Source organism: Mastomys coucha, unplaced genomic scaffold (assembly GCF_008632895.1).
Source record: "Mastomys coucha isolate ucsf_1 unplaced genomic scaffold, UCSF_Mcou_1 pScaffold15, whole genome shotgun sequence".
Lineage (NCBI taxonomy): Eukaryota > Metazoa > Chordata > Mammalia > Rodentia > Muridae > Mastomys > Mastomys coucha.
The window spans coordinates 142,591,560-142,612,439 of NW_022196897.1; the positions used below are offsets into that span (position 1 = coordinate 142,591,560).

At 53.4% G+C, this 20,880-nt stretch overlaps 1 protein-coding gene across 1 annotated transcript in view; it reads left to right on the forward strand.

The window, feature by feature from the left end:
• The window catches only part of Dlgap4 (DLG associated protein 4), a 151,490-nt gene that overhangs the window by 71,785 nt on the left and 58,825 nt on the right, over nt 1–20,880 (forward strand). The window contains exon 3 of the mRNA XM_031372505.1: nt 18,823–19,891. Within this exon, the coding sequence (XP_031228365.1) occupies nt 18,896–19,891 (996 nt within the window). The 5' untranslated portion in view covers nt 18,823–18,895. The remainder of the gene's footprint in view (nt 1–18,822; nt 19,892–20,880) is intronic.

The following is a 20,880-nucleotide window of genomic DNA, read 5'->3' on the forward strand; positions in this document are numbered from 1 at the left end:
CAGGGGCAGGCTGGGAACTTGAGGGTGACTCACTGTGGTCTCGGAGCACTGGCTGCTTTGTCCTGCACGTGGAGCGGCCCTCCCCCGCAATCTGCAGCACTGGGGGTGGGAAGCAGTGGGCGGGAGGGAGGGCTACTCTGGTGGTACAGGTACCCGGCACAACCAGTGTCGTCGGAGGAAGAGCCCTGGACTGCTCATCCCTGTGATTGCACTGTTTGAATTATCTGGAATTCTGAATTAGAGCAGGGTGCCCTCCTCCAGGGCAGGGCCCCCCTCACATTCTGTGGGTACCCCCCCGCACCCCTTTTGCCTCTACTTATGTTCCTGCTTTCCCTGTCGTGACAGATCCTTGTCTCTTGCGGTTGTTCTTTGATCATGCCAACATCTTTCTCCCTGTATTTTCTGCCCTGACGTCAAAATGCTTCCCTTTGGAATGTTTGCTGCCGAGCCCAGTGCACCAGGTTCTTCTGAGGAGGAGGGACAGCCCGACAGTCCCTGCTAATAAGGGATGTCAGTCTACGACTTTAGAGCAGGGCTTGGGTTTCCTTTTTCCCTCCCCCAACCCCCTTCCAGAATCTTTCTCCATGGCTCTTGCTTGCCTGGAACTGTGTATACCAAGCTGGCTTCCAACTCTGAGATCCACCCTCCTCTTCCACTGCTTCCTAACTGCTGGGACTAAAGGTCCACACCATCATGCCTACTGAGCTCCCCTATTTCTTACTTGCTGTGACTTTGGGCAAATCGTTCGAGCTTCCATCCTTGTCTGTCCTGTGGGTTGCTACGCAGAGGCTCTGAGGTCACGTGTGGGTTCGAGATGCGTGTGACACATGGCTGTGACTACAGCCATGTCCATGCTTGGGTAGAGGGTGCAGTCTGAGGTTGGCCAGGGCTGGAGGAGTCACCTGTCTAGCTTCTAGACAGGTGTCTAGCTTACCCTCGGGTGGGAATGCTGTGTGGGATCTGAGGCTGGGGGGCTTCAGTGCCCTGAAAGTGCCCGAAGCCTTCTGAGTCCTGTCCCTGGGGGACCCTCATTTTCACACCATAGCCTGTGGTCAGCTTACAGGGCTGGGTTTGGAGGTGGGGCTAGGTGAAATGGATGGGAAGGCGGGCTGGTGGCAGCCTCCTGGAAGATGACAGTGCTAGATTGAGGACAGAGGCAATGGGGCTAAGAACAAACCAGCAGGCCAGATTCAAGGCCAGATCGGGAATGTCCAGCCTGGAGAAAGAGCAGTTGGAACAATGTAAGGGACAGGGACCAGAGACAGGCTACCAGGTGACAGGTGCTCAGGTGACAGGGACTCCCAGGATGGACATGCTATCAGCAAGGTCTGCCCTGGGAGGGGCAGGCCATCCATTCCCTTCCCATCAGGATTCTTCCTCCTATTACTGGACTCTCCAGTCTAATGGGAGATATAGATATAGACAGTAAGTTAAACAAATGAGCAACTGCTCTGAAGAAAAGGAAGTGGGGGTGGGGGTGGGGCACTGCAGAGATGGCTCAGAGGTTAAGAGCACTGACTGCTCTTCCAGAGGTCCTGAGTTCAAATCCCAACAACCACATGGTGGCTCACAACCATCTGTAATGGGATCTGGTGCCCTCTTCTGACCTACAGACATATATGCAGGCAGGATGCTGTATACATAATAAATAAATAAATCTTTTTTAAAAAAGAAAATGAAGTAGGGGGGACACGGATTTGGGGGACACCTGCCTAGACCTGGAGGGTGCCAGGGAGACTTTGTTAGGAAAAGGCGGCATTTGGGAGAATCCCTGAATGAAACAGGGATGCAGCCATGTGATGCATATGATACAGTGTGCCTGGTAGCAGGGGAACAACCAGTGCAAAGGTCCTGAGACAAATAAATAAATAAATAGCCAGCTCAGCAAATCCAAGGAAGGACAGGGAGGGCAGGTGGGCTGAGGGTGTACAGGGGTACTGAGGATGACCAGGACTAAATGGCCTCTGCATCGGGGGTTCAGAACTTAGGGCTAAGGATGGAGTGAGACCACAGAACTGAGAGCTGTTGGGAAAGAATGGATGATTGATTTAGAGCAGATAAGGCGTGTCAGGACTGAATGGATATCTGGCTGAAAGCCGGAGGAGGCCGGAGGACCCTGGCTCATCTCCTTTGCCTCGTGGCCTGGGGCTGGTTCTCCACTTGGGCTGTTGAGTCAGGAAACCGATATTTGGGCTGGGGACAGAGTAAAGGTGATGCTCCATTTGGCTGGAGTCCAACCCTTCTGGAGACCATGGGACAGGGAGCCAGCTGGGGCACAACCATGTGTAACCCTGATTCTGTTGAGACTGGGCTTGCCCCACCCCAGCCTGCAGATGGAACCACAGCCCCTCCAAACAGATAAGCAGCATGAGAAACTGAGGCAGGAGGCTCCGTGTATGCTGCGGTTACCACGTGCCTTTCATACACATCGTCCTGGCATTGAACGGATTGGGCCAGGGGAGGACAGAGGCTCAGACAGGAACATGACTGGCCCAGTGTCACACAATGACAGCATATTCAAACTCTGAGAAAACCCTGAGGCATCTGGGAGCAAGCCCAGGGACTTTTTTTCTCTCCGGCCACAGCCTCTGCACTCTCCTTTATCTGTAGGGAAAGCTGGCTCAGACAGCCCAGCTCCCTACTCCACGCCATACTCCCATACTCACTTTCTTTTACATTCTCTGAACCTGTGAGTTCTTTTTCCAGCCTCAGGCTCTTTGCATATACTGTGCTGTCTGCCTCGAATTCCCCCTTCATGTGTATGCCCATCCCGTCCTTTCTCCTCACCCATGAGAGAGCGTCAGCTCAAATATAACTTTTTTGTTTTTCTAGACAGGGTTTCTCTGTAGCCCTGGCTGTCCTGGAACTCACTCTGTAGACCAGGCTGGCCTTGAACTCAGAACACTGCCTCTGCCTCCCAAGTGCTGGGATTAAAGGTGTGCACCACCACTGCCCGGCTCAAATATGACTTCTACAGACAGCTTTACGTGACTTTTCATCCTTCCTGGCCCCCACCTTTTTCCAGAGTTCTGGCTCCTGCCACCACTCTCATCCATCTGTGTGGCTATGTTTAAGATCTTTTTCCTTAAGAAACTGGCTGGGTACCCCTGAGATCACGGGCCTTAGTTCTTAGGGTCCCTGCTAGGCCAAGCACAGGAAAGAGAGGTGCTATTCGATGCCTCTGCCTTGTGGGCTCTGAAGTTGTAGCCTGCTGAGGTTCCTGACACCTGCCCCCTACTTCCTGAGATGGGCTTCTTGTCCTCAGCCCTGCTGAGTGATGATGTCATTCCTTAAGTGGCTTCTGAGCTGCTCCAGGCTTGCCTGGGCTCTGTGTGTGTGTGTGTGTGTGTGTGTGTGTGTGCACGCACGCGCACGCACACACACACACACATGGCCCTGGGCACATGTACGTGTGTGCATGGGTCTCCTTGAGTAATTTCAGTGATGCTTTCAAACGCTGTCTCCTTGGAGAGGCGGCCCCCGCCCACCCAGCCCCAGGTGGCTTCCTCTGCCACCCTTCTGCCTCCCCGACCAGCTCCTCCATGACCCAGATCCGACCTGCCTTGACTCCCACATGCCCAGGCTTCGGGCTTCTACAATCTCAGGGTTGGGGGCCTCTCTCCAGACACACCTTCTCATTCAGAATCGGTTTCAGGTTCCAGCAGTGCTTACTGAGGCCATGTGGAAAGAGTGGGTGCTGGTGGGCCGCTGCCTGGGTTGGACCATGATTCCTCCACTCAGAAGATAATGATGCTTTGCCTGGGGGATATGGTGGCCAACACACACACACACACACACACACACACACACACACACACACACACACACACACGGCATGCCTGCTTCTCTTCTCGTTACTTCACTACCGGGAATGCTCTTCACCATGGCTTTGAGAGATGCGCCTCTCACTCCTATCCAGAGACACTTCCTGAAAGCCTTTCCTCACTTCTCTTTCACTTTGCCCAGAGGACATGCCCAGTGACTAACTTAACTAGTAGATAAACAGCTGAGTGAGTACAGAGCTTTGGCAGGCGTTTGGCCCCCAGGGCGCTAACCAGCTATCTTCCCTGTCACAGTCATTGTCCGTTGTAAGCACAGCATGAGTGGGTGCCATCACCCTTGTGGTCCTTCAGGGCTGTGACTTGGGTGCAGTAGGTGGTAGTGCCATCTTCTGTAGAGGGACCGAAGGCTTCCAGAGGCACCGGGTCTCTGCAGTTGAGCAGGTCAGCCTCCAAGGCCAACACCACCCACTGCCACCTTAGGGTCACCACCTGCAAACACTGTGATATCAGGAGCCCCACTGAGATGGCACCATACATCGTGGGAACTGCTGCCCACTGAAGATGGAAGAGGTTCTGGGTAGAGGATGCAGGCAGGAGCTAAGGCCCTTCCAAGTTGACCTCCCTGAACACCTGGGAAGGCAGCCCGTGTTCAGCCAGCTCCAGGCCTTCTCCAGATCTCATGTCACTGCATCTAAGAGACTCCTAGAAAGCACAGACCCAGGGCTGTCAACTCCCCTTGAACCCACAACCCCAGAAAGGAGGGGAGGAGACAGAATGCCCTTCTCCAGTAATTCTTGACCCAAATCAGTCTTCTCCTGACAAACATAGTAGCCTGGCCAGTCCTGCTGCTCTCTGGGTCTGTGTGCTCAGAGGAGGCTCGTGTGAGCTGTGCCATCTAAGAGGGCACTGCCACCCTGTGTCAGGAAGCTAGCCCAAGCTCCACTGCATGGGTGCTGGGATGAGCAATCACGCCTGCAAGAGAAGTAAGCTAAGGTCTGACTTCAAAGCATTTTGGATCAGGTTCTGAAAGCCTAAATGCATACGGAGGTCCCTAAGAAGGAGGTGGGTTCCCTTGCCCCATGGCAGCCTGTGTCTCCAAGATCAGCAGCACATGAAGCCACTCAAGAGCTCCTTAGAAAATGTAGCCCGTGGTTTCACCCAGCTTAGATGTGTGGTCGGTCGGGGTGACTTCATGTGGGTGGCTGAGTTCCCCCCTCCCTTAGCTTGGAGCATTGTGATGGTGAGAGTGGACTAGGGAGCAGCCACACTTTTTCCACCGGTGGCTACTTGTCTGCTCTCCAGCTGCCAGTCCTGGGCTGCCCAGCCATGAGGTAGTGATGTCCCCAGGACACCGAGGGGACACATGGATGTTGGTCAGGACCTCCTCCCTCACCATCTTTGCATTTCTATCAGCCTTCCTTTCTAACATTCGGGATCAGAAACATACCACCAGGTTTCCAGACTTTCCCCCTAATGTCAGCACTGAGCTGTGACCAGGAGAGCCGTGACTAGCTCTCCTGGTTCACATGAGCCGTGTTCCACAACACTGATGTTTTCATTATCTTTCACTCATAAATGTTTTTTTTTTTCCTATTTGTCTTATTTCCTGACCTATGAGTTACTTATGATTTTTGTAGGTTTTTAAATTGTGTGTGTGTGTGTGTGTGTGTGTGTGTGTGTGTGTGTGTGTGTGCAGGGCATACCCAGCACGTATGTAGAGGTCAAAAGATAACTTTAGCGAGTCAGTTTTCTCCTCCTCCTGTGGGCTCTGGAGATTGAACTCAGATCATCAACACTGTGTATGTAGCTCTGGCTGGCCTGGCATTTACTAAGTAGACCAGGCTGGCTTTGAACTCCTGATGAAGACAACCAGCTTGTGTTGTGTCTTTGGTATTTATTGAGACTTGCTTCATAGTTCAGAATGTGGCCGGTTTTCATAAATGTCACAGACTTGTTTGAAAAGGAACACCTCTTTGCTCCTTTGGGGATTAAGCAGTTACTGTGTTCTTAAGGTGCAGTGGCAGTTCTGTCAGGGGAGGATCCAAGGGCTGTGGAAGCAGCTGGCTCAGGACCCTGCCGTCCATCTCTGAGAGGAGTGGTCAGGGGGCAGGAGCTGGTAAGCCTATGTAATCAGGGAAGGCCCCCTGCAGGGGGTGATTCTCAGAGATGTGAATGATAGCCAGGAAAGAGTGTTGGGAAGGGCATTCCACCCAGAGGTAACTACACAGTTAAAGAAGGTATGAAGGTAGAGAGTAAAATGGAAATGTAACACATCTTTTTGTGAGATTAACCTGGCTGAGGTACAGAAAGTATGAAGGTCAGAGAAGTTGTGTTTATTAGAAAGTATGTCCCCAGCTGGGCCACAGAGAAAGGTGTGGCAGGAGCTTTGAGCATCATAAGGCTAATATGCTAATGCCAGATAGAACCCCCGATAAGCTCTGGCTGCAGCCCAGGCCTCTGCTGTGCATTCTGGCTTGATTCATTAGTCCCCTCAAAAGCTTTAGGCGGTTGGTATTCTGATCACCCACCGTTCATAGGTGAGGACTTAGACACCAAGAGGTTAAGTGAATTTACCACAGGCTGCACGGCTCCAGGTGGTGGGGCCAAGTGGATCCGTGCTGCTCTGGCTGCCAGGCACTATTATTCTGGCGGCACAGGCGGTACTGGGAGTTTCATGTCAGTGTAAAAGGGACATTGCAGTGAGGTTCCTACAAGACCGTTTTGGGGGATTGAGAGCTGCTGTGACCTGTCTCCTCTGTTCAGATGAAAAGTGGGAGACAGAACTCAAAATCTACACCGTTGGAAGACCTTCCTGGGGGGGCGGCATGAGGCAGAAGGAGAAGCAGAGGGTTGGACCTGTGGGGATGGAATGGAATGAAAGGGGGGAAGGCATCTTTATGGGGGGTAGGAAGGGAAGGAGGGAGCTGCTTTACTGGGGAATCAGAGTCTGCAACCTTGACTGGAACCCCAGGATGTTGACCAGGGAGGCTCCTCTCACAGCCAGCACTCTCTCAGCCCTGGGTGGCAGAGGCTGCACGCTTGAGAAAATGATGTGTCTGTTCCGAGAAACCAAATGCCCTACGATGAATCCAATTAGATTTCATAGGCACATGAAAATGCGATCCATCTTAAACACACTCTGCGAATCTCCGGCCATGGATGAATATTTCATTCTATGTCAGCAGCCAGAGCAGACTAGCAAGCGGCAGCCAGCATCTCCCTAACAGGTGGGGCCACGTGTTCCTATAGAGGAGGGGAGTCCAGCTTGGACCCCTTAGGCGAGTGGGACCTCAGGCAGCCTCTTTACCTCCCAGATATCGCTATAGCCCCCATCATGATTCCCCCACCCCCACTACCTGCGGCTCAGCAGGGAAGTTCATGCTCATTCATGCCACACTGAGCCACCCTGGGTATCAGCAAGGCACTCGAGTTGAGGACACAGCCTTGTACAGAACAATCCAAAGGTACTTAGCCCAGGAGGTGTGGAAACAGGGACGGACACAGAGACCACATCAGACATGGGTGAGTTGTGCTACAAGAGGAAGAGATAGGAACCCCAAAGTGGTGGTGCTTGTACCAACCTATGAATTGGGCAAAGTATCCTAAGAACCTGGCTCTGCACATGCAAAGGTCCTGAGGTAGCAAAGCGCTCATGTGCTCAAAGAACAAGGAAGCCAGCATGACTGGAGTCAAGGCCATGGTGAGGGTTGGGTTCCTGCTACATTAAAATCCTGCAGACTGAGAAACTGTGCCCAGCTGCAAATGAATACAAAGGCAAGCCCCATCACCTCTGTGGGCTCAGTTTCCCCTTCTGTAAAATGGAAGCTAGCACATGGGCTAATGTGTCAGGTGATTGGAGGGCCTATGTAACAGGGATCATCACACAGTAACTCATCTATATCCTGCTGACTCTGAGTGCCACAAGGCTCAGAGTAGACTGAAGAGGGAGCTCAAGATGGCGCAGAACCAGGGAGATAGCTCTGCTCGGAGTTAAGCAGCTCTAAGGGGAGCTAGAGATGTTCCTGGGTAATTGTTTTCTTCATCTGTGCTGGGTATAGAATCCAGGGCTTTTTTACATGCTGGGCAAGTGTTCTACCACTGAGATCTATCCCCAGTGGTTGAAACGGGGTCTTACTATGTAGCCCACATTGGCCATGACTTTGAGGGCCTCCTGCCTTCACTTTGGGAGAGTTGGGATGGCAGTCATGAACAGCGATAATTTGTTTGGTTTTTGTTTGGTTTTGTTGTTGTTTTTCAAGATATGGTTTCTCTGTGTAACAGAGCCCTGGCTGTCCTGGAACTAGCCTTGTAGAGCAGGCAAACTCAAGAGATCTGCCTGCCTCCGCCTCCCAAATGCTGGGATTAAAGGTGTGCACCACCTTGCTGGGCCGTACTTCCAGGGGTGGGATTAAACTCAGGGCTTCATGCATGGCAAGTCATTTACCAATTCCAGTCTAGATCATTTTCAATGAGTAGAAATGTGTTGGCTCACTGTTCTGGAAGATAAGAAATTCAGGGTCAAAGGGCAATGCCTGGTAAGAACCTAAACCAGAGGAGCGAGTTTGGGGGCCAAAGTGAAGGGAGGGGAGGGAGCAAGGGCAAGTAAGTAAGTTCACACAAAGGGGGTCCAGTCTTAGGTCCTACTCCCAATAGCATTACAACAGCAATTAACTTCCAGTGGATATTGAAGGGCACACACATTCAGACCACAGCAGGATGCAATTCTGCTGTAGCTGGCCCAGGATAGAGGGAACCCATGTCCTCTGTGACCCCAGAGGGCCAAGTTGGGGCTTTAGGGAGCTTGAGTTGCCTAGGGGTGGAGCCAACTGCTTGGGAAGCACTGAGCCCGCTCACCCATCTCTGGAGTGTGCAAATGAAAACCAACACTTTTTCAGAAATAGGCGGTGGTCATCTATTGCTTTGTATCCCCTCCCCCAATCCAGTTAATGTTTGCTACCTCATGGTTTCTGTGGTTCTGGAATTTCGGAGCAGTTTGTCTAGACATTATGGTCATCAGATAGGGAGATGGGGTGTGTGTGTGTGTGTGTGTGTGTGTGTGTGTGTGTGTGTTTTGGTTCTCAGTGCCCATATAAAAGGCCATACCTATAATGACAGCACCGGGAAGACGGAGACCAAACAGTTCTTTGAGGCTTGCTGCTGAGCCAGCCTAGTGTGCTTAGCGAGGTCCAAGTCAGTGAGAAAACATTGTCTCAAAAAAAAAAAACAAGAAAAACCAAGGTGAGCAGTACCTAAGAAACGTGAGCTTGACCTCTGGCCTCCACACATGTACAGCACCTGCATACATGTATACAGACAGACAGACGTGTAGATAGACAGACAGATGTGTGCACAGACAGACACACACAGGGTGGATGTTACTGACCCTCGGATCTGGCTGGCTGGCTGGCATGCTCTCTCCTCTAGGGAGCCCTCCCATTGCCCCAGCGACTACTAATCTCTCTCCACACTGGGCTGTGGCCCCAGCTTGGACACTCCCTGTGATGGGTTTTTATGTGTTTTCTAATTGCTGTGTGTATTTCTGCCTCCCGTACTTGACCAAAGGCTTGAGGGCTGGGACCGTGTGAGTCAGAGCAGGCCCCATAAAGGCTGGAGGAATTGAATTAAATGTGCTGGCAGTGGCCGCATTCTGACCATTTTGTTTTGCTCTTTGCCAGCTTGACCTTCCAGGATGGTCCCTCAGCGGAGGCCAGGATGAAACAAGCCTCCAAGGGCCTGCCTCCTCTTAGCCGAGCTTTCAGCCAGAGGGCAGGTTAGCAGGCTTCTGCACCACCTTCTCCAAACCCCTCGGGCCAATCTGGTGAAGTCTTGTCTGCCAAACAGGCGGTTAGAGATCGTGTCCCCTTGAGCACGGCACCAACCAGAGGCTTTGGAAAATGGTGGCAAATTAGAAACCTGAGGGGCAGCATGCAGAGTGGACCGGGGAGTGCCTGGGTTCAAATCTTAGCCCTGCTTTGTGCAGCCTTGTGAAGATCATTTTTTGTGCCCTGATTCTCACTCTGGAGACAGAACTCAAAGACCTACTCAGAAGGCTGTGTGGGAATCCAACTGTGTGCCAACTGCTGTGGGCATGCAGGAAGTGGAGTCTGGAGACGAAGCTACAGAAGCGCTGACCCACAGGACCTTGGGTTTCCTCTAACCACCCAGCACCTCTGTGGGGTACTCACAGACACTTTATGGGGTGCTGTGCATTCATGTTCTTCCAGAGGTGTTTTTTAAATAAATAGATTTTTTTTTTCATTTTATGTACTTTGATGTTTGCCTTGCATGCATGTCTGTGTGAGGGAGTCAGACCCTTCCCCCCCCCCAAGAACTGGAGTTACAGACAGTTGTAACCTGCCACTTGGGTGCTAGGAATTGAATCTGGGTCTTCTGGAAGAGTAGCCAGTGCTTTTAACTGCTGAGCCATCTCTCCATCCCCAGGGAGATATAGTTTTAAGCTGAACTAGGAAACACATAAAATGTACCACCCAAGCCCTCACCCCTACCTCTGGGTGTGGGTGTGTGTGGGTGTGTGTGTGTGTGTGCACGCCTGAGAAGGCTAAAAGAGAGTGTTGAATCTTCTGGAGTTGGAGTTTTATGCATTTCTAAGATGCCGATCTTGTTAAATGGGTGCTGGGTTCTGAACTTTGGTCCTCATGATTTTTTGTTTGTTTGTTTGTTTGGTTTGGTTTTTTTGAGACAAGGTTTTTCTGTATAGCCCTGGCTGTCCTGAAACTCACTCTGTAGACCAGGCTGGCCTCAAACTCAGAAATCCACCTGCCTCTGCCTCCCAAGTGCTGGGATTAAAGGCATGCGCCACCATTGCCCGGCTGGTCCTCATGATTACAGGGCAAGTGCTTGTAACTTGTAACCATCAAGCAAGCCATCTCCCCATCCCCGGCCACACCCATCCCTATAGCCTTCTTCTTCCTCTTGTTTTAAGACAGGGTTTCACCAAGTTGCTCAGGTTGCTTTTGAACTTAAATGCACCCAGGCAGATACAGGCTTCCAGCCCCAGAGTCTCAGGCAGCTTGTGCACCCGGCCAGCCATTTTCAAGCTGCAGTCGGATGGCACAGAGCACATTTCTACTGCAGACCAACCGTCAACACCTCCGTCCCAGGGTTCCTCCTGTGCCCCTACCAACCTCACACCCATTATTAAAGTGTGGTTCCCCAGTGCCCTCTCCCAGCCCCTGGCAAGCACAAAGCTGCCTTTTGTTCTCCAAGCTCGCTCTGCTCCGCATATCTTATGTGTCACGTGCCTGACTCTTCTCAGGCTCTGTGCCCACCGTGGCTAAGTATTGGGACTTTCTCTCTTTTGATGACAGAATAATAAGAATGCTCTGCCATGTAGCCAGAGCCCACAGCTTGAAGGTAAGAGGACTGTGTGTGGCTGGGAGGAACAGGCAGGGAGAGACCCATGCTTCAGTAAGACAGTGCCCAGCCCTGTTATAGCCCACCTTTAGCTATAAACCCCTGGTCCACACAGGTCCTCCTCAGCTGACTCCACTGTCAAACTGAGAGAAGTAGGTTAGGGAAGGTGACCTGAGTGAGTGCTCAGCAAGCCACCCGGCACCAGCACCATGGCCTCCACAAACTCAGCAAATAACTTCTTCACCGTGTCCTCCGAGAGGTGACGGGTCCAGCCAGGCCCTGATGGCAAAGGAAGATGATGCGTGGCTGTTCACCCCAAGAGCTGTCGCCCTGGTGATCCCTGAGCTGCCCTTCGACCCCTGCCCGTCCAAAAGGCTGAGGAGCAGTCACCCCAGGGTGGGTTTGGCCTTAACTCATCCTCTCTCCCAGCTCTCTCCAGGCCTTTCCTCAGGGTTCTTCCCCATCTGACTTCCTTGTGCTTCTTCGCAGCTTTTCTGTCTGCTGTCCTGCCAGGGCTTGCTCTGTGCGCAGCACCAGAGACAACATGGGAAAGGCACATGTGTGTTCCCTTCCTCTCCGTAGCATAAGAGAAAGACTGGAAATGTAAGCAGCTCTGAAGAATAAGCAGGGTACCTCAGAAGCGTTTTGAAGGGAACCATGAAGGGCATGGAGAGGGGACAGGGCAGCGTAGAGCATCCTTTGCAGCGGTCAGTCAGGGAGGAAGTGGTGCTTAAACAGAAACCTGAAGCAGCCAAATGTGAGAAGAGCTGGGAGGGAAATGGCCAGACCTGTATGGATAAAGGTCCCATGGCCACCATGAACAGGCACAGGGGAGTGACTCATGGGATTCCAGTGGTTGAGTCCACACTAGGAAGCTGGAGTTATGTCAGAGAGTGAGAAAAGACCTGAAATCCAGCTAAAGGGACCGAGGAAAAGAATTCTGCCTTCAATTTTTCCAAGGGAGTCTGACATTGCCCTTCTGTGCCTGTGTTCAGTGTATTTAAGGATGTACAGTTCTTACTGCTATTTCTTTTAGTCATCGATGAAGAGATGGAGGCTGGGCATGGGCCCCATGACCTCTAGCGTCCCACCTGAGGCCAGGAAAGGTAAACAGGATTCAGTCACCCCAGGGCCCTGCTAGTATCAAGCTTCTCACCCCAGGAGCCCACTGTACCCACATCCTGGGCAGCTGTACAGAGCTCACCCCCAGGAAGGCCCAGGGTTCCCTCTGTGACGGTCTCAGAGAGGCCAGGGCCTGCTGTGGAGACAGTGTGAGCCACTGCATCCCAGCAGCCTGCAATCCTGTCCACCAAACAACTGGTTGATTGAATGTCACGCTTTTCAAACAGTTGCTATGGACACGAACCCGGCAGGAAGCAAGTGGGACCTGGCACTCGCCTGGATCGCACGTAGCTGTCAGAGGGGAGCTGGAGCCTGGATCCCAGTTTGGTAGGCAATAGCAAATGCAGGTGCAGAGCCACACTGCTTTCCCAGCTTGGGGCTTCAGCCACCAGAGAGCTGTGTTTCCTCTTTTAACATAAGTGTCTGTGTGACCACTGGCTTCAGAGTTAGCTATACAGAAAACCTGTAGGTTGGCACACAGATTCTGGAGGTCAGGAGCACCCTTGTAGCCTGGCCCTTGCCAGGGTCCCTCAGGGACATGCTATGTCATGTCACCTTGGCAGGTCTCAGTTCCTCCCAGACTGACTCGGGGCTCAGCAGCCAGCCAGTGGGCCTTGCTTTTCCCAACCTGGTGTGAGAGGACAGACAAGCCTCTGCCACAGCATCCTGTTGGTGACACCCAGGAGAATGTGACAGGAAGTGGAGCCACCCTGGTATGTTTGACTAGAGAAGTGGTATCAGGGATTGAAGAAGCCCATTGCACAGCCTTCAGGAGGCAGCGGGCGCTCACCACCACATCGGCCTGGCTTCCTGATTTCTCTCATGGTCCCCCAAGACTTCCTGGTACTCCTTCACTTCACACCCTCTTACTTGCTGTCTTCGGGCTCTAGGCAGAGGGCTAGGAACACAGAGAGGGTGGTGTGATGCCTGGTATTCCAGTACAGGAACTGTGTATCTGGTGGCACAGCAGAGAGAGCTCCAGGTGGTGCCTGGAGATGCCTTGCGGATGTGGAGGTAGCCTGATGACCTGGGCCTAAAGGAAGCCACAATCCGGTAAGCCATAGGCAGAGCGTGTCAGACAGGACCAGGCAAGGCAATGGGGGAGGAAATGAAGTTGCCGGAATGAAGAGCCTGTGGCGAAGGCAGAAATGAGGCCAGACATCAGGGAAAGTTGGTGTTCCATCCGGGGCCCAAGGGAGTCTTGGAAGGGCCCGAAGCATGCCTGGGTGGCTCATGCCTTCTCATTCCAGAGCTGGAGAGGGTGAGGTAAAACTGCTGAGTTTAAGGTCAGCCCAGACTGTATAGGAAACCTTGGCTTAAAAAAAAAAAAAAAAAAGTGGAGAGATGGATAAGCAGTTAAGAGCACTGGCTGCTCTTCCAGAGGACCCAGGTTCAATTCCCAGCATCCGTTTAGAAGCTCACAACTGTCTGTAACTCCAGTTTCAGGGACTCCTGTGTCCTCATCTGGCCTCCAGGCATGCACACGATATACAGACACATAAAGTACAAATAAATAACAAATAAGAATTAACTGGCTTTTGCTTCGTTTTCTTTTTGTTGTTGTTTTAAGGAGAGGATTTGCCTGCGTGTGAAGCTGCCCCAGGCAGGGCTGTGGAGGTGGAGAGGCAGGACTCTGAGGACATGATGAAGGCACAGCAGTTCAGGAAACATTTGCTATTGAGCCCACTGGAAGGAGTTGAGAGCAGTGTGGCCTGGTTTCTGACTTGAGCTGGTGGGAGGAACAGATGGGGGGGGCGGGGTCTGTCAGACATGCAGAGTGAGATACCGAGGAAGCAGTTAGGTGAGTCTGGAGTTTGAGGGGCGCACTGGGTAGAGAACCCGAGTGTAGAAGTGCCGGGCGTAGGTGGCGCCGTGCACCGAGAGATCAGCAATGACAGGGCGTGTGGGGAGGTGAAGTTCATTCAGTCCTTGGATTCGGGGGTTGGTAACAGAAGAGGAGGAAGGAGGGTGTCCAGCGTCACTTCCAACAGCATCAAGGCCCTGGCGGCCCTGAAGAACGCAGCTGCTCTTTCCCACATCACCCCTCAGAGAGCTAGCGGGGGACTGTGTGCTCCATGGCCCGTGGTGGGCGGGTGTGCCGAGTGTTCGGCTCTTCAGCCCCACTGGCTCCTAGCCTCTCGTCTTTCAGTCCAGAGCCCCACTGTGCACCCCACTTCTCTCTCTGCCTTACCCTCGACGCTCAGCACTGAGTAGTAGGACTATCTTTGTTAGGCCTCTCCCTGTCTTAATGCCACCTTAGACGCAGCTTTTCTAAGAGCTGCAGATGCATCCTTTTTATCCAAGAGACTGGGAGAAGGAAGGCCTTGAGGGGCAGAGTGGAGGACAGCTAAAGATGGCTAGAGGCTCAGTCAGTGTGGGTGCGGTTCGCCTGACAGAGCCTGCCTGAGCAGGGAACATTCCCGACTAGAGTATTGATGGAGTCGGGTAAGCTTGACTTCTTGAGGAGTCAGGCTGGGTTCTGTCCCTGGCTTCTTCCCTACTTAGCTCTCCCATGCTCACAAGCTCCCAGATGATGCATGGCAGGGTAGGGAGGGCCCATCCTGTGGCTGGTGGCTGGCAGCGGGTGGTGCCTGAAGCCACAGAAGCACCCCAGAGCCCAGAGGGCTCCCAAGGCAGCAGTATCTCCCTCCTCTGAGTTTCCGTGAAGCAATGAGGCTTAGATTAATGAGAGGCAATTATGGACACCCGGATGGGCCTAAGTATAGCTCATTGAGAAAGGCAGTACATGGCAGCCAGCTGCCTCCCCTGCAAGGCCATGGATGCCTATTTTAAAACTCCCTACAGTGAAGCTCTGCCACCCCTGGGTGCTGGGCTCCTGAGGGGCTGGCATGCAGCGAAGCCGGAGCCCTGAGAGACTCGATGTGAGCAGACAGACCATCCTTGCTCAAACCCCTGCTGTCTTAGAGCTAGGAAACCAGTTTGAGGTCACAGAAAGTAAAAGCAGATGCAGGATTTGAATCCATTTCCAACTGCATGCCAACACTCTGCTGTCCTGGGCACATCCTAGACCACAAGGCTTGGCCAGTCCCCAAGGGTACAGTGTAGGGAGGGGTGGAGTGGGGGGAGACTGATGCTTGATAATGGAAACACAGCTAGCCCTTATCCAGATCTCACACAGTTCGCTTCATTTTGACTCTACTAAAAAGGAAACTGACTCAGGGAGCTGATTTAGTCAACACCAGTGCCCCACGGTGAGGTGGCACTCCTCAGAGACACACTAAGACTGAGCTTATTTCAGGGTTCACAGGAAACCGACCTGTGCCCAATGGATGTGCATGCCGAAGTTTACTGGGGGAGTGTCTCGGATGGCTCTGGAAGAGGCCAGAACCAGGTTGAGGGAGGGATTGGACATCAGGATAGTCCCAGCAGAGGCTGTGCTGATCCCACAGGGAGCTGTGAGCAAGAAGCCCTGTAGGGGTGTCTGGAAGAGAAACAAGGGCATCAGAATGGCAACCAGTTGTTCAATGCAGGTTGCCCCTGGGGACAGTGAAGGCCTGTAAGGATTTCTGTCTGACTTAGAGCAGTTTGTAGTGGGAATTTGGCTGTGAACTGTCAGCAGCTGGCGATCTTGGCAGCTGGAGCCGGAGATGTCAGTGCAGGAGGACCTGGGGCCACCACCACACACTATGGCCACAGTGAGAAGCCCGGCATGGCAGTGCGTGCTTGTTATCCCAGCCCTCAAGAGCCTGGGTAGGAAGGCTTCTCATTCCTCTGCTTGGGTGGGGAGAACCTGGCCTGCCCTCTGCAAGATCACGACACTAACGAGTCACATTGCTGGTGGGTGAAGGCCAGTGCTAACAAGGCATGGCCAGCTGGAAAGGAGGGAAACTCTCATCAAAAACCCAGGGGAGGGGAGTTAACTGGGGAGATGGTCTGGTGGTAGAGAGTGCTGGCTACAGCCTGGCGATGGTAGCATACGCCTAAAATCCCAGCCCTTGGGAGGTGGGAGCAGAGCGATCTCTGTAAGTTCAAAGCCAGGGCTACATGGAGAAACCCTGTCCCAAATAACAAAAGAGAAATAGAGGGAGAGAGAGAGAGAGAGAGAGAGAGAGAGAGAGACAGACAGACAGACAGACAGACAGACAGAGACAGACAGAGACAGACAGAGAGACAGAGACAGAGAGAGACAGAGAGAGACAGAGAGACAGAGAGAGACAGAGAGAGGCAGAAAGACAGAGAGAGAGACAGAGAGAGAGGAGGAGGGGGGGCGGCATTGGCTGTTGTAATAAAAAACCTGGGTTCGATTCCTAGCACCTACATAGTGGCTCCCAAGTATCTGTAACTCCAGTTCCTGTGGATCTAATGCTTTCTTCTGTTCTTCTGGCCTCCCTGGGCACAAGGCTTGCACACGGTGCACAGATGTACATGCAGACAAAACGCTCATATATGTAAAATGAGTAGGTCTCAAAAGACCAAGCCAACTGTGCAGGGACAGAGTGGGAGATGGCATGCAAGCCATATCCGGTAAGAACACGACAAGAATAACAAACAGCTTGATGATAAAGTAGCCAGAGGATTTCAGTAGACATTACTCCAAAGAGAAATGTAGGAATGGCCAAGAGCCACGGTGGCAGGAGGCAGAACATGATTCTGTATGAGGGAAATGCAGGTCAGAGTCTCACTGAGAAACCGGACGTGGTGGTGAATGCTTGTGGTCCCAGCACTAAAGAGCCTGGGATAGGAGGAAAGTGAGTCTGAGGCCAACCTGGGCTACAATCTGGCATTCTGACTTCTAGAGGTTGCCCTCCCCAGTTCATACCTCAGCATAGAGAGTCTGTTTCAACTGACTCTCTTAGTTCCTCTGCCCAGCAAGAACCTCAGGAGCAGGTCCCGCACCCCCAGCTTTGCCACAATCCTCTCCTTAACTTCACCATGCCAGCAAGGGGACTCAGGTGTGATCAGGATCCCACCATACTTGGCTCCAGGGATAACCTGGGTGCCTCTCGTCTCTAAGTATGGGCCAGATCAAGCCTCAAGGCTCCGTTGAGCAGGACATGGGGCTTAGAAACCTGGTTGACCTCCATGGCCCAGCCAAGAAGAGGCTCAGAAATGGAGAGGAGTGCGGCCAAGTTAGGGACTGGTGTTTTCAGGCTAGTCCTGAAAATCTGCTGGTCCAGCTGTTCCATTTGTAAAATGGGCAGAGGGAGTCACAGTGACTCCATCCGTTGGCCACTCTCTGTGAGGCTTTGTCTTGTTCTTGTCCCCCTTGTTCTAAGGCTGGGCCTCCCTTTGGCTCTGAGTACTCTGTCCCAGGCCACCACTCTTATCATCCTAGAGGACAAAGATGGCCCGTGGGCTTGTCAGCATCTTTGCTGTCGGTGGCCCCAGCACCCAGCACCCAGCACCCAGCCCCCAGCCCAGGGATCATAACCATTAGACATCTGGGGAGTTTACAGAGGCATGAAGGTCTCTCTGCTAACGTACATCTGGACAGCCCTGTGTTTGGCCATAGGTAAGGTAGTTCCTGAGCAGCCCCGCCCTTTAGAAGCCTCTCTGGCCCTGGAAAGGGAGACGGGAAATGCTGAGCTGGCTAGAAGAGTTACCTACCAGAGCACTGAGGATACCAGGGGTCCTGGATAGGAGACTCTGAGGCTCCTTCAAGATGACTCACACGTGCTTCCAAGGCCTTGTGGGCTACTCCGTAGAAACCCTCCTTAGGCCTCAGGGGTAGCTGCTGGGGGCAGGGCGCACAAAGCTTCCGGTGAATGTGCATGTGGATGGGAAGAACATGGAAGTAGGCAGCCCCCTGCCCACTGCCCACTGTGAGAGGAGCCTACAAACCTGGAGTCAGAACCTGGCTTTCAGGGTTCCCATGAACACCTGTCCACGGAGACCCACCAGGAGAGTGTCGTCCTCTGCTTATCGCTTGGCTGCCTACCTCTGTAGCTTTGACCATGTGCTCAGAGACAGTGACAGAGAAGCATGGCTCTGCTGTCCCCTTCAGCAGGGGATCCCTGTCCAGTGCTGGTGTATGCACAGCAGCAGTCAGACAGAGGGCTGTGATCAGAGGGCACAGACCTCCGCAGCTGCTCCTGCCAAGACTCCCTGCCTCAAGCTGCCTCAAGCTAGTTTCTTTTCTTTTCTTTTCTTTCTTTTTTTTTTTTTTTTTGGTTTTTCGAGACAGGGTTCTCTGTGTAAGCCCTGGCTGTCCTGGAACTCACTCTGTAGACCAGCTAGCCTTGAACTCTTGAACTCAGAAACCCACCTGCCTCTGCCTCCCAAGTGCTGGGATGCCCGGCTTTTTTTTTTTTTTTTTAAGATTTATTTATTTATTATATGTAAGTACACTGTAGCTGTCTTCAGACACTCCAGAAGAGGGCATCAGATCTCATTATGGATGGTTGTGAGCCACCATGTGGTTGCTGGGATTTGAACTCAGGACCTTCAGAAGAGCAGTGCTCTTAACCGCTGAACCATCTCTCCAACCTGCCTTAAGCCATTTTCAACATGCCTCCTCCTGCTCCCCGCCCTATCCAGTTCAGTCCTGTTAACCAGCTGACCACTTACTGTCTTTTCTCTCCAGGACAACTGCTGCCTGGGACAGGTGACCCCAGTGCCCCACTAGGGCAAAGGCCCCCGCCCCACGGGCCGGGATCATGAAAGGCCTCGGTGACAGCCGCCCCCGCCACCTCTCCGACAGCCTGGATCCACCTCATGAGCCCCTCTTTGCCGGGCCTGACCGCAACCCCTACCTGCTGTCGCCCACCGAGGCCTTTGCCCGGGAAGCCCGCTTCCCTGGGCAGAACACACTGCCGGGGGACGGGCTCTTCCCACTCAACAACCAGCTGCCCCCGCCGAGCAGCACCTTTCCCCGAATCCACTACAACTCCCACTTTGAGGTGCCCGAGGAGAGCCCATTCCCCAGCCATGCCCAAGCAACTAAGATCAACCGGCTGCCTGCCAACCTCCTGGACCAGTTTGAGAAACAACTGCCGATCCACCGCGATGGCTTCAGCACCCTCCAGTTTCCCCGGGGTGAGGCCAAGGCCCGGGGCGAGAGTCCCGGCCGCATTCGCCACCTGGTCCACTCTGTCCAGCGGCTCTTCTTCACTAAGGCACCCTCCATGGAGGGCACCGCGGGCAAGGTGGGTGGCAATGGCAGCAAGAAAGGTGGCCTGGAGGACGGGAAAGGCCGGAGGGCCAAAAGCAAGGAACGGGCCAAGGCTGGGGAGCCCAAACGGCGAAGCCGCTCCAACATCTCAGGCTGGTGGAGTTCAGATGACAACTTGGACGGTGAGGGCGGTGCCTTCCGCAGTGGCCCTGCCTCCGGCCTGATGACTCTGGGCCGCCAGCCAGAACGCACCCAGCCCCGCTACTTCATGCACGCCTACAACACCATCAGTGGACACATGCTCAAAACCACCAAGAACACTACCACCGAGCTGACTGCCCCGCCACCCCCGCCTGCTCCCCCTGCTACCTGCCCCAGCCTTGGAGTGGGCACCGACACCAACTATGTCAAACGTGGTTCCTGGTCCACTCTGACCCTCAGCCATGCCCATGAGGTCTGCCAGAAGACCTCAGCCACTTTGGATAAGAGCCTGCTGAAGTCCAAATCCTGCCACCAGGGTTTGGCCTACCATTACCTGCAGGTAGGGGAGACGGTGGGGCAGGCAGGGTGGGGGTGGGGCAGGTAGGGTGGGGGTGGGGCGGGTTGGGTGAGGGTGGAACAGGGTGGCTATGGTTTGGGGTCCCAGCTGGAGCACAGGTTCACTGGTGAGATGGCTTCATACTGAGCATTGCTTTGCTCAACTGTGGAATCAGAGGTTGGGGGGCTGTTAATAAGAGGATCCCTGTCCTCACCGTGTTCTCAGCAGGTGTATTAATTAGGGCCCTTGGGAACCCAGCCCCAGAGAGACTGAACTATGTCCCTGCCCTTTAGAAGACAGATCTGGAAGCTGTGCCATCCCTCCCTCCCCCCGTCACAGGACCAACACATGACATTCTAATGGTCATCTTCCATGAGACTGGATTCTCCTCAAGGACACAGACCACATCTGATGCAGCCATATGTCTGTCCCCCAATGCCCAGGACAGGGTCTGGCAGGGAGGAAATGCTAGGAAAGGGTAGATGGATAAGTGGGTACTGAAGCCACCACAGCTAGAAACAAGCACACCACAGTTCTGAGGGCCAGGAACAGATGGGGGTCAATGTGAGTAAGGGGCTGCCTAGGTGACCCACAGTCCTGAGGGCAGGAACAGATGGGGGTCAATGTGAGTAAGGGGCTGCCTAGGTGACCCACAATCCTGAGGGCAGGAACAGATGGGATCAATGCGGGTAAGGGGCTGCCTAGGTGACCCACAGTCCTGAGGGCCAGGATCAGATGGGAGTCAATGTGAGTAAGGGACTGCCTAGGTGACCCACAGTCCTGAGGGCCAGGATCAGATGGGAGTCAATGTGGGTAAGGGGCTGCCTAGGTGACCCACAGTCCTGAGGGCCAGGATCAGATGGGAGTCAATGTGAGTAAGGGGCTGCCTAGGTGACCCACAGTCCTGAGGGCCAGGATCAGATGGAAGTCAATGTGGGTAAGGGGCTGCCTAGGTGACCCACAGTCCTGAGGGCCAGGATCAGATGGGAGTC